General features: G+C 44.8%; 1 protein-coding gene across 1 annotated transcript in view; it reads left to right on the top strand.

Annotated features, from left to right (window-relative positions):
- Positions 1-2,831: 2,831 nt before the first annotated feature.
- The window catches only part of ANKH (ANKH inorganic pyrophosphate transport regulator), a 146,360-nt gene continuing 136,943 nt past the window's right edge, over positions 2,832-12,248 (top strand). The window contains exon 1 of the mRNA XM_030856587.3: positions 2,832-3,302. Within this exon, the coding sequence (XP_030712447.1) occupies positions 3,207-3,302 (96 nt within the window). The 5' untranslated portion in view covers positions 2,832-3,206. The remainder of the gene's footprint in view (positions 3,303-12,248) is intronic.

Genomic DNA, 12,248 nt, shown 5'->3' with positions numbered 1-12,248 from the left:
TTTCCATGCTCTGAAATCAATGCTAACTTGTACTTCTAAGGAAGTTTTGTAAATATTTTTTTAAAACTCTCTTTTTCTTTTTATAAACTTATACTAGGCCCATTGTGTTAAATACTGAAAAGTATAAATGAAAATAACACTATGCAGCTGTAACTAACCACTGTTAATAGTTGACCATATTATTTTCCAGCATTTTTTCCTGTAGGTACATAATTTTTTCTCACACTGTTGAATATAAAGTCTGTAGATCTTGTAATGGTCTTTGGCTGAAAGCAATCAAACCTAAACTAAAAACTTTGTACATTGAAAGTAAAGCTGTACCCTCTGAAAGATAACACTCTCTGAATCTAATTTAAATGACTTTGTGATCTCTTCTTGGCTTCCGGGTAATTTAGAAAACTTCCTATTCATTACCATCACCTGTATTATGGAGTTATCTTTTCAAACAACTGCTAAGTTAAAAAGAGGAAGAGAGAGAGAGAAAGGTCCAAAACTCCCTTTGAAATCTATCAGATTTTTAAACTTTGACAGAAAAAAAAGTAATTAATTGTTCCATTCAGTTCCACATTGCCATCGTGTGATTGAAATGCAAAGCCCTTTCAAACCTAAAAAGTGCTTTTTGCCAGAATCAAAGATGACACTATTAAATCATTTATTTTACAAAACCACACTTAGAATACTCAAACAAGGATGATGACCTCTCATTGATTCACTGGAACTTTCTCACCGTTCCTTCTTAAGACCAAGGTGTGCGTTTGTATCAGCACCAGCAATGAGGCTGGCGCTTGTTCAGGGACCAACCAAAGCAAACCGGGCTTCCTGAAGGTCTACTGAGAACCTCATCAACCCCACATTCAAGACAAAGGTCAGTGTAATGAGATTGCTTTGAGTAAAATTGCTAGTCGACAGAATGGATAAACCATAAGGTGATATTTGCTCTAGAAAAAAACTCCTTCCCTGAGAATTCCTTTAAATAGGTTGTCTCGGTATATTTAAAACAAGATCCAACTATATTAAAACACACCTTTCAGGAACTTGCTATTGAGCAGAGTCCTGTACCCAAGAACTTCCTGTTTTGCTGGGACATCGCTTAAATAATACTATTTGACAAATCTAACACAATAAATAATTACTAGAATTTCATTTTAATTATAGGGCATGTAATTTGAGCTACGAGGTAAATTAGCTTCCTATTTCTCAAGGCCTTGCTCTGTTTGGAATTTTAAAAGGTCTTTTAAAGGCATAAAATATGGAAAACATTTAATATTTTCTAATAATTGTGAAATACCTGAACCCAGGAGGTGGAGATCTCATGCTTACTATGAACACAACTTTTACACTGCGAAATGTGAGGTAATAGGCTCGTTCCTGGGTGCACACTTTATTACTTTTAATAATAAACTAATTTATTATGCTCAGTAAACTTTAAAAGATGCGTTGTGAGGGGGCAGTTCAAAATAATATAAGTAGGACAGGCTACATAACTTGCCGACCTCTCCTTCAAAAATCATTAATTTCCAGAGGCAGAACATTAAACCGGGCACAGCTCCTTCTAAGTCCTGGGACCTTTGCGAGCCTCCAGGTCACACATCAGTGAATTCAGACCTGCACACGAGGCCTTCTTTTACCCTCCTTTTAGGTACAATGATGTTCACGCACTCTCTCCCTTCTTGAGGCGCTTTTCATTCGCGGCCTCGACCCTCTGGTCACAGCGCGCTGGGGCAGAGATGGATGCTGGCTTTGCTGCCTGCCGTACTGTTCTTCAGTTTAGGTAAAACACTCAGCATGGCTATTATTAACCCTGAAATCACTGGGGCAAGTATTGTAAAACAGATTTTTCTTTCTCCTTCTATATTGAAAAGAGACTTTTCGAGTTTGGTTGTTCTTGCTTACAATAGCGGTGCATTGAGAAGAATCTCAGTTCACAGTAGGCAGAGTCCGCTGGAGGCTCGTCTGGGTACCCCGAAGGCCGGCCGGCCCAGCCTGGGCGCCTGAGGGGACGGTCCCCGCGGCTCTCCTCGCATTTACCTCCGGGATGCGGTCCCCGTCGCCCCTGGACACCCTGAGAGAGATGCTCCTTTTCTCGGTCTCTCGCGCCCGCCAAGAGCGACGCCTCCATCTCTCCCGGGCCCCCAGCTGTCCAGGTGGGCCCCAAGCAGGTCCCCTCCCGGAGCGGTCTCCTCCTCACGTCCCCGCCTGCCTCGAGGCGGCCACCCGGGGATGGGGTATGGCGCGGTGCCCGCCAGGCGGGCAGTGGGAGCTTCCCAAACCCGCTCCCCCTCGACCCCAGCGCGCCCCGATCCCTCCTCGCGCATCCGCGCTCACTTCGCCGGCCCTGGCGGCCAGTCTCCCACACACCCCGGCCGGTCCCCGGACAGCGCGGGGACCCCAGGCCCGAGCCCCGCGGGGCTCGGGCGACAGGGCCCGGCCAGGGAGCCCGGGCTGCCCCGGGGCCTTCGGATCTCTGGGTGCGCCCGCCCCTCAGGCTCCCCGCGCGGTGCCCTCGGGCTTCGGGCCACGCGCCGCCCCCGGCCCGCTTCCCCATCAGCCTCGCGCCGCCGCCCCTCGGTCGACAAGGGGCACCGCGGCGAGTCCCACCCAGCGCCGCCGGGACGCGGCGGAGGCGGCGGCTCCGCGGCCTGTGCGTGCGCAGCGCCCCCCGCGGCCGTGCCGAGAGCAGGCGGCGGCGGAGGGAAAGAGGGAAGGAGGGCGCCGCCCGCCCGGCCCGGCCCCTTCCCCAGCCCGTCGCCCGCCCCCTGGCCGCCGGCGTTGTCCGCGCCTCCGCGCCCGCCCCTGATTTCCTCTGCGCCGCGGCGGCGGCGGCGGCGGCGGCGGCGGCGGCGGCGGCGCCTCGTGCGCGCGGTTATTTATTTCCGGGCCCCAGAGCGCTTATAATGGAGCCGCTGTCAGCGGAACCTTCTGCCGCCGCTGCCGCCGCCGCCGTCCCTCCTCTTTTTTTTCCCGACAGATCTTTGTTGTGTGGGAGGGCAGCAGGGATGGACTTGAGCTTGCGGATCTCCTGCTAGAGCAGCTGCGCTCGGAGAGGGCGCCGCAGCCGCGACGAGGAGCCGCCGCCGCCGCCCTGAGACCCGGCCGGTCCCGGCCTCAGTCCGCCCGCGCCCCCGCCCGGCCTGCTCGGCCCGCGCCTCCCGGCAGAGTCTCCTCCCGGCGGCAGATGTGTGTGGGGTCCGCCCACGGCGGGGACTATGGTGAAATTCCCGGCGCTCACGCACTACTGGCCCCTGATCCGGTTCCTGGTGCCCCTGGGCATCACCAACATAGCCATCGACTTCGGGGAGCAGGTAAGCCCCGGCCGCGCCCCGCACCCTGCGCCCTGCTCCCTCTGCCTTGGCCTTAGACGCCCGTGCGGCAGGGGATGGGGACAGAGGAGAGTCACCTGCTCCGAGTCTCTTTTTATCCTGGAACATTTGGTTGGGTTGACAGCTTGTCAATGACTTTCCAGCATTCCATTTCCCCCTCCCCCCAGTTCTTCCGCAGACTTCTCCAGCTCTCCCTGGAAAACGTTAAAAGACCGGAGGGTTTGGAGCTTCACTTACAGAAGGATTTTTAGTGCACAGGAGTATTATGTAATTTGTGATTATGTAAACATCTGGTTTGTAAGTAAATTGTAGTCTCTAATAGCTTGAGTGCTGGGGTTTTTATTTATCCCGAGTTTGCGGTGATGGGATCATAGGGAGAATTTTGTATTAGAAAGTGTCCAAGTTGATTTCCCAGGTACTTTTTTTTAAGCTCATGTATGGATTAGAGGCGTCCCATATGTGTCCTGATAAGCCGACCATTGGCCATCTCTAGTTTGGGTTTTTTTTTTTCCTTTCTTTCCGTCTTGCACCACTAGAGAAGGGGAGCACATTTTTGTTTGTTGCCTTCTCATCCTTGTTTCTTCTTCATGTTTTCCCCCATTTCTCTCCATGTGGCGTCATTGCAAATCGAGCGCTGCAGCCTCTCCAGCAGCGGGGCACTGGTACTCCGCACTTTGCCTGTGCGGCCCGTTTTCGCAGGCCTGCGGCGGGATGCAGTTGCATTTTTAAGGCCGGGAAGAGGATTGGGGGAAGAGGGCAGCAGCCTGTCACCTTGATGGGCAGGGGTCGGAACTGGCCCCAGCATGTGATTGAGCAGCTCCTGACGTTGTAGTACTCTTATTTCTTTTCCTTGAAGTCAAGAGACCTCAAAGGATGTTTGTATAGAAAAGGCACCTATCTTGATGCACCTTTAGTTTTCAAAAACCAAACAGTTTTTCGGAAGGGGGTTCATTTGACTCCTCCTTTTGATGAATATCTGCTTGCATTTGTCTCTCTGTGCTCAGAACTTTTGATTGATTGGAACTGTTTAGCTCCCAAATACTTAGCCCACCTTGTAAGCTACTTTTTAGTTCGAATTTTATTGCTGACAAGTGTTCACAATGTATTGCAGCATAGCCTCTGAAGACCTTTGTCTAGCTAGTAAGCCAATTTATTTCCTTCGATGAAATATTATATCTTTTCTGTTGCCACTTTGCTCTGCCAGCACCTCCCCAGGGTCCCCCAAGGGCTCCTCTGTTGCTCCACCGCCACCCCCACCCCCCAAAACCTTCCCTTTTTGCATAATTAACTGGTGACTTTGGGCATTTCCTCTAATCTTTGGAAAGGTTTTTAGGCCTGAATTTATTACACTGCACATTTTAGATGAGTCAAGTGCTGTGTATTCACTTCAACCTTTTACTGTTTTAAAGCTTATCTAATTGGAGCTGCCCCAAAGGTTGTCAGAAAGCCCAGGCTGCTCACCTGATCGCTTCTCCCTGAAATGTAGCAGTTGTGTGTGTGTGTGTGTGTGTGTGTGTGTGTGTGTGTGTATTATAGGGATAACTGGAAGAAATGAGTATTCTTTGCCATAATTAAATGGCCTGAAACATACCACAGTATTGCCTCACATTTGCCTTGATTTAATGCAAGGTGATATAACTAAGGATTTGATTTGAGTGTAAAGAAAGGGATCTCCCTGAGGTCACAAAAGGGAAGTAGACATAAAAGACGACTACACAGGTGGTCTATCCTAGTGGGTCTCGTAATTCACACTCATCCTTGAGACGTTGCTAAGCTCCTTGTCATAGGTGACATAAGCAAAGTGCTGGAAGAGTTGTCTTGTTGCACCGAAGCAAGTTTTATCAGTAAGTGTCCTTTGAGGTCCTTATCCCTTAAGCACCAGTGTATTTATGAGCCTACACGCTGCCTGGTGGTAGAGATATTTTATCAGAGTTAGGGGTGGGGAGATGGAGGGAAGAAATTGATATGTTTCCAAAACCTTGCTTTGCCTTCCAGTATCAGATGATAATTTCGCAAAATGGGGCAGGGTGCAAAGAACAGAACTTACTTTTTCTTACTGTTAAACTGGAGGGAAAGAATTGCAATGTGAGCTAAAGAGTGACCTGGTCATAGGTGGGTCATGAATAAAAGAACATTTTACCCCAACTGCTTTGAGGCACAGTAAAGAGGAGGAACAGTGAACCTACTATATACAAATACGGGTCTACGGTAGACTTCTGGAAGTATGCAGCTCTTGATGTGGAGTCTTGTCATGTTCTATGGACAGATGGACACACGTAGGTTTCTACCGTTCTTCTTTCAGAGTGGGCAGGTGTATATTATACCTTGCTATGAGTGAACAATGATTCACATTTCAGTAATTTACTAATTCTAAAGTAGGTTAGGTGACATGGGAGTCCAAAGGTCAAAACAGTCCCTGGTTCACGGGTGTTCGAGATGATGAAGAAACCCCAAATTAAAAAATAAAATAGCTCATTAGCTTTTAAGTCTCTAACTTGTCAAGAACAGAAGGATACTGAAATCATTGTAAATGTTCCCTAGATGAGGTTTTTTTTAATGATAATAAACATCTCAGTTTGTGGTTTCTGTCGGAAATGTGGACAGAACCTTTAAAATGAAAACCCAGCTATAGGCAAGATTCCACTGAAATTTGAATAAGCAGCACATGTGACTGTGTGAAGGCATTACACATTATCTCAGAGCTATTAGTGTCACGTGTGGGGCTGCTGTGAAGAAGCCTGTAACATCCCGTCCAGGGCCTCCTCATGTTTTCCATGAACGTTATCCGTTATGTAGAGCTTTCCCTGTAATGTTATAGGCCAGTTAGGGAAGAAACCCAAATATTATGGAATATTTACTCTAATGAAATCTATCATCACATTTTTCAATTTTGATGGTGGTGGTAATTTGGGGGTGGAGGCAAGTGTTGAATTCTACACTGAAAAAAAGAAAAAAAAAAAAGCTGTATGACCTGCTTTTTAATATTAAGCATAGGCACCATGGAAGAAATGAGAATACACCCTTATTGCAGAAACTAAAACAATGTTTGTAGAACCCTTTAGGTGTGTAGAACACTTGATGGTAGTTGCAGTATATGTGGAATTAGCATTTTATTTCTATTTTTACAGATTTCTATTTTTACAGCAAAAGTATTCATTGCTTCCATTCATCGAGCACTTAGTATGTGCTTGTAACATCTCAGCACGTGTTATATATGAGGAAAGAATAAGAGGCCTAGGCATGTTAAAGCCCTTGTCCAAGTTCACATAGGCAGTGCAGGCCAGAGCCGGGGCTCCAGCCATATCCTCCTGGCCCTTAGCCACTCTGCTCTCTGCTTGCACACTGAGAGCCACCCCCAGCAGTTCTTAGACATTTAGAAGTAAGCTCTGGCTTTTCGGAGTTCCAGCCTTGGCTTAAATGTAATCTTAGCTGTCATAGTTTGAATTTTAAAGACTCAACAGATGTAAGCCAATCATAACGAGGCTTCTCAGAAAAGGGAGATTGTGACCAAGAGGGTCATGTAAGAAGGGCCAAATTATACAGATAATTAATTAAATCAATGCTGTGTCTTATTTTGGCAAGGTTGGCATAGCCTTTGGTTAAAAGAGAGGAAAAAAGATAAGAAACAACTGACACTTCACAAAATTATTTAGAAATCACTTAGTCTTTATCATTAGAGCAATATAGATTGCTAAAGAAAGATGGAAGATATGAAGATACGTTGAAGAAATACAATGTATTTCTTCAGAAGGGTCTGCAAATGTCCATTTGATCTCACCATATTCAAAGGACTGTGATTTCTGTTTAAAATTAAACTTGGTACAAAGTCCCTGAATTCCTTAAAAGCCAAGTTCACCAAATTATATAGAATAAATCAGTGATCTTTTTTTTATAAGGTACCTAATGACACTTAAAATGTTAAGGACAGCTCTTGTGAAGACTTGAAAGAGAAAAAGTTGAAGTTGTTCTCACTTTAGAAGAAATGTGTTCTGCTCAGTGCCAGGCAGTCTACTCTTTGACACTCACGAGATTGAGTTCTTTCAGGTAACCCTGAGTGAATCACTGAATTTGGTTGGGTCCAATATAATAGATCAAAGACCCAAGGGATTTATCTGTGAACGAAGAGTTTTGCATATGGATTGTTGATTACTAGAGTAAGATGTATAATAGGAATGTTTCATGTTTCCCCAGCCCTCCTTTCTAACTTAAGAAACCTAGAGTTAGGCTTCCACAGTATAAGAGGGTTTCAAGTTACTAACATCACAAAATGGGGGAAAAAAAAAGAGAGAGAGAGAAGCCCAGGAAAAGTAGCTTAATAAATGTTCTCCTCATCTACTAAGTAGAGAAATGCCCCCCACCTCACCCCCCTTTAAAGAAAGGTCTCCAGGAGGTACAGGAATTTTTTTTTTTTAAGTGAATGTTGTGCATGGCACTGGCCACTACTGGGCAGGGACTCGTCATCCAAGGTCACTAAGTGATGGAAGAGACCTCCCCAGGCAGAGCTTGCCCTAAGTAATAACAAATGTGTCCATTGTATGTTCCACTTTCCAAAGTACTTACAGACAGAAAAGTAAATCCCAGGTTAAGTTTCTAAGTAACGGTCGGTGAGAGACTTTTTTCTCCTCCAATCTATTCTATATTAATGGACTAAATCTCAAAACAACATTTATTTTTTCTAATTATTAAAGTAACATATACCATTTAAAGTTTGGTTACATATTAAAAAATGGAGGAAAAAAGTAAAAATACCTCTAATTCGACTCTGAAGAAAAAAACCCCTTTAATGTTTTGGGTATCTCCTGCCAATTTTTTTTTTTTTTACATAAATGAGGATATACATATGTGTGTGTACATATATATATATACATATATATATATATATATTTCACAGAACACAGAGGCATTTTTCCCATATCACTTAAAAGTATTTAACTGTGATTTTAAATAGCAGTATAATATGTGATTGCATGAGCATACAGTAATTTCCTTTGCTGTATATTCCCCTGTTGTTTAAATGCTGAGGTTTTTTGTTTGTTTTTTCCAACATAAAGTTTCAGTGAGCATCTCTGTGTAATAAGTAGATAATGTGTTTTCTCTGACTGCCTTGGGCTTTATGCCTAGCATAATTTGATGCCTGTTTCAGCTTCTCATTCATACATAGAAAATGAGGTCACTGGCAGTCCGTATTTAGTCAAGGACACCGTGACCTCCTTAGTCCAACTGATACTCACTTCTCCACTGTGTTTCCCAGTTTTCTTTAGATGTACATCTGTGTTTAAAGTACCTCCCTTTCACTGCACTTAGGTAAGTAGATTATTTCTAGAGCCACAGAGGTATAATTCTGCGGTTTGTTTCTTTACTCATTTATTTATTGAGGTGGTTTGATGACCAGCCTAACTACTACTTTGTCAGAATACGTCTTCCCAAGCATCTCCTTCAAAAGATAATCAAATACTTCTTACGTCAAGACGATATCTAAATCTCTTTCTAGTTATACATCTGATTCTTTAAAAGCAGTTTTAAAAGCGTACCAAGTAATATCGTTTATAGCATCATCTCACTTTTTTGATGTGACAAGCCCAGTTTTATATTAGTGGCCAGTAATTGGTTCCCATGTCTTTTTGCTCTGAAATAAATAAACCTCTTTAAACTTACACCAGAGTGACTTGGGTCATATCTACATTTAAAAAATTAAATCCAGTGTTTTTTTAACACCTATGACTTTATTAGTTGATGTGGCAATGTCATAGAAATATAGAAAACCCTGTTTTATTGCAGAATTATCTAGATATGAGCTACCTCTGTGAGTGCATTTTCTTGATAACTGAAGCTTATTCTTTTTATTTTTTAAAGTTTTTTTTTTTTTGATGCAGACAATTTTAAAGTCTTTCTTGAATTTGTTACAGTATTGCTTCTGTTTTATATTTTGGTTTTATGGCCGAGAGGCATGTGGTATCTTAGCTCCCCGACCAGGGATTGAACCCGCACCCCCTGCACTGGAAGGCCAAGTCTTAACCACTGGACCGCCAGGGAAGTCCCTGAAGCTCATCCTTTAAAATGCAAATCACTGGTTTTCTTTTTCTTTTTGTAGTACAAGAAATCTATATTGCACCTTTCTCTACCATATTAGATAAATACTATATGCAAAACTCAACGAGCATTTTTTTGGTGGCGTGTGAAGGTTGTACTGGCAGTCAGCTGACAGGATATCCACTGACAGGTGATACTCAAAATACTTAGCAAAGAGTTTGGCACCGACCGAGAAAATAAAAATAATAATTAATAAAAATAGCTAATACATGTTGAATACTTGCTTTTTAATTTTCTCCTTTGGATCTGCTCTGGGCCCCCCAAACTAAAATCCATTAGAAATCCATGAAAAAATGAAGAATAAATAATTTTGGAGGTCTCCCTTGCAAAAAAAGTGTATACACTTTGTTAAACTAGCTCTCCTGCCCTGCCCTATTTTGGTTTCTGTTCTAGAGAGATTCTAGAGTCAATGTCAGGTAAGTGACCTTTGTATAAGGGAAGTGTTGCCAGATTTGACACAGGCCCTGCTCTCAAATCAGGTCCTATTTGAGAAAACATACATGAAACACTTTTGCAGTCAGAGCATCACAGAGCGAGATGCCTGACTGCACACTGCAGTTTGTGATAACGTACGGCAGGGTACTCAGTACCTGCAGTAGTGCGGTAAGTCTGTGGTCATGGCGATGAACAGTAAACCACATAGAGGCAGTTCTTACCTGGAGGTTGTCACCCCTGCCTCATTCTCTGTAAATTCTCCTGTCCCCAAAGTGGATACCACCCATCTGCAAAGATGAGAATAGAGTCACAGGGTAGGGAAATTAGCAGACTTCATATCAAGCCATACAAACCCCAGGTTTGTTTCTGTTTTGTTTTAATTTTGCTATTTCTGTGGTTTGGGAATCTTTCAGTGGCTATGCCAAAAACGAAGTACCGCTCACCATGCTGAGAACAAATGAGCTTAAAATGACCAAGACTACAGTTAGTCAAGTGAAGACTTACGCATCACAGCTTTCTGGTTCTATATGGCTGCTTCTCCATGCCAAAAATGTTTTCCAAGTCCGCCTTGGCAAGGGAAAGAACTTAGTTATTTGTCAGGGCAAAGGTGGTATTTATTCTCCTAGATAATGAGTTATCAGAAAACAGCCTGGACAGCTGGTCCAGGAATGCCACGTGGTCCCAAGGGACAGATGGACCAGCTTCATTTCTTGTGGGAAGAGTACATTTTGGTCTAAGTTAGCTCACGGGCCCTAGCTGGCTTTTACATTATTTATGGGGTTTTGATATCACAAGATCAGCAAGGCTTTCCATGAGTCTGACACCCAGCACTGTTACAGGGTTGCCTTTCTGTAGATGGGTTTGTCAGTATGAATGGGCAGTCGGCTTACTAACGTGGGTCCGCATCTCTGTCCCCAGCCTCAGGGCGGGGGGAGGGGCTGTGTGTATGGCTCCTTCTTCTCCAGCACAAGGAGGCGAGAGGCACCTCCAAGCCCACGTTCCCAGTGCACTTCCTGTACCTTGTCTGGGCACATCCCACCTGGATGGGGACTGCGGCTGGCCGTGGGGACCTGTGACTTCAGGCTGGGAGGAAGTTAAAAGCAAAAGTGGGACTCCCTGGATAAGAACTTTCAAGGGAGACTAGAAAGGTGAGGCTGAGGCTCCTCAGGACATTCGGTTGGAATTAAATGGCTGAAAAGCTGAATGTTTTTAAAAGCAGATTAACGAGGCTTTCTAGGGAGAAAGCTGAGGCAAGAATGAGAGAGGGCAGAAGTTAGCTTTGTGGCCGTAATCCTCCCAGGATGTGAGAACTAAAAGTAGCTTATTTTGTGAGAGAGACAGAAAGGATTAGTTTGGGTCAGGAAGCTTTCCGGGTTGTGGTCCAGCAAGAGCATTTACATGGTGAAAGCTGGTCACTCCTGGTTCTTCTCTTAACTAAATAATAATGAGTCCACATCAGTAAGCTAGTCAGAATCCCTGCTCAGTTTTTTTAGAAATATAACATCAAGTCTAGGGAAGGTTTTGAGTCCCGGACTGTCGTTTTCTCATGTGCCCGTTGTCTTAGGTGTGGCTGCTTTGTGTTTTCAAAGCTGTCTTTGGAATGATAAGAAGTAGCTATGCTCTTACCGCTGCTCCATAAACAGCCCCGAGATCTGTTGGCCACTGGGTCATGCATTTCAGTACAGGGGAATGGTAGTGTGGAGAATCTAAAATAGCAGATTACAAAAAAGAAAAACAAATTGTCTGAGTGCTCTAAATGGTTTGGCAGGAAAGTTACTGCGCTGGGACACGGCGGTCTCCCACGATGTGTGGCCTAAACTTGACATTTTATAAAGACAGACAGCGCAGAGCAGAGTAACAAGTAACCACGCTTCATAAGAAAGAGGTAACTTTCACCTCTTCATGATCCTAGCCAAGACCAGCGCAGAAGCAACTGGAAAGACCCTTGCCACCAGCCCGATCCAAAATAGGAAGTGAAGGGTCTTTTCTCTGCTCCGGACTCACATTCAACTGTGGTTTTTCCTTGGGATGGGTTATGGTTCCCACCCCCTCCCTTTTCCGACACAGCGTTGCATCACCTGGAGCCCCACCTGAGGTCAGGGCGTACCTCCCCTCCTCCCACACTGAGGCCCACACCTTTATGTGCCAACACCACCTGGGCCTCACACCTATCAGGCTGCTTACCAAACCTGGGCAGTTCCCTGACACTGTTGGTAGTTAGTCCAAGTGTTTACCAGTCTTCCCCGGATGAACCAGTGTTTCAGCAGCGAGGAGAAAGGAGCTTGGACTGAGTTCCGAAGATCCACTAAAGGGCCTTAAGCTGTCGGTGGCAGCGCGCATCAGTAGCTGAGCTGCGGAACCACTTTTGTTTTTCTAAAATTCTTATTTACTCTAATTGCTTTT

This window comes from Globicephala melas, chromosome 3 (genome assembly GCF_963455315.2).
Source record: "Globicephala melas chromosome 3, mGloMel1.2, whole genome shotgun sequence".
NCBI lineage: Eukaryota > Metazoa > Chordata > Mammalia > Artiodactyla > Delphinidae > Globicephala > Globicephala melas.
Note: the sequence above shows the minus strand (reverse complement) of the source record. Positions and strands in the feature narration are given on the sequence as shown.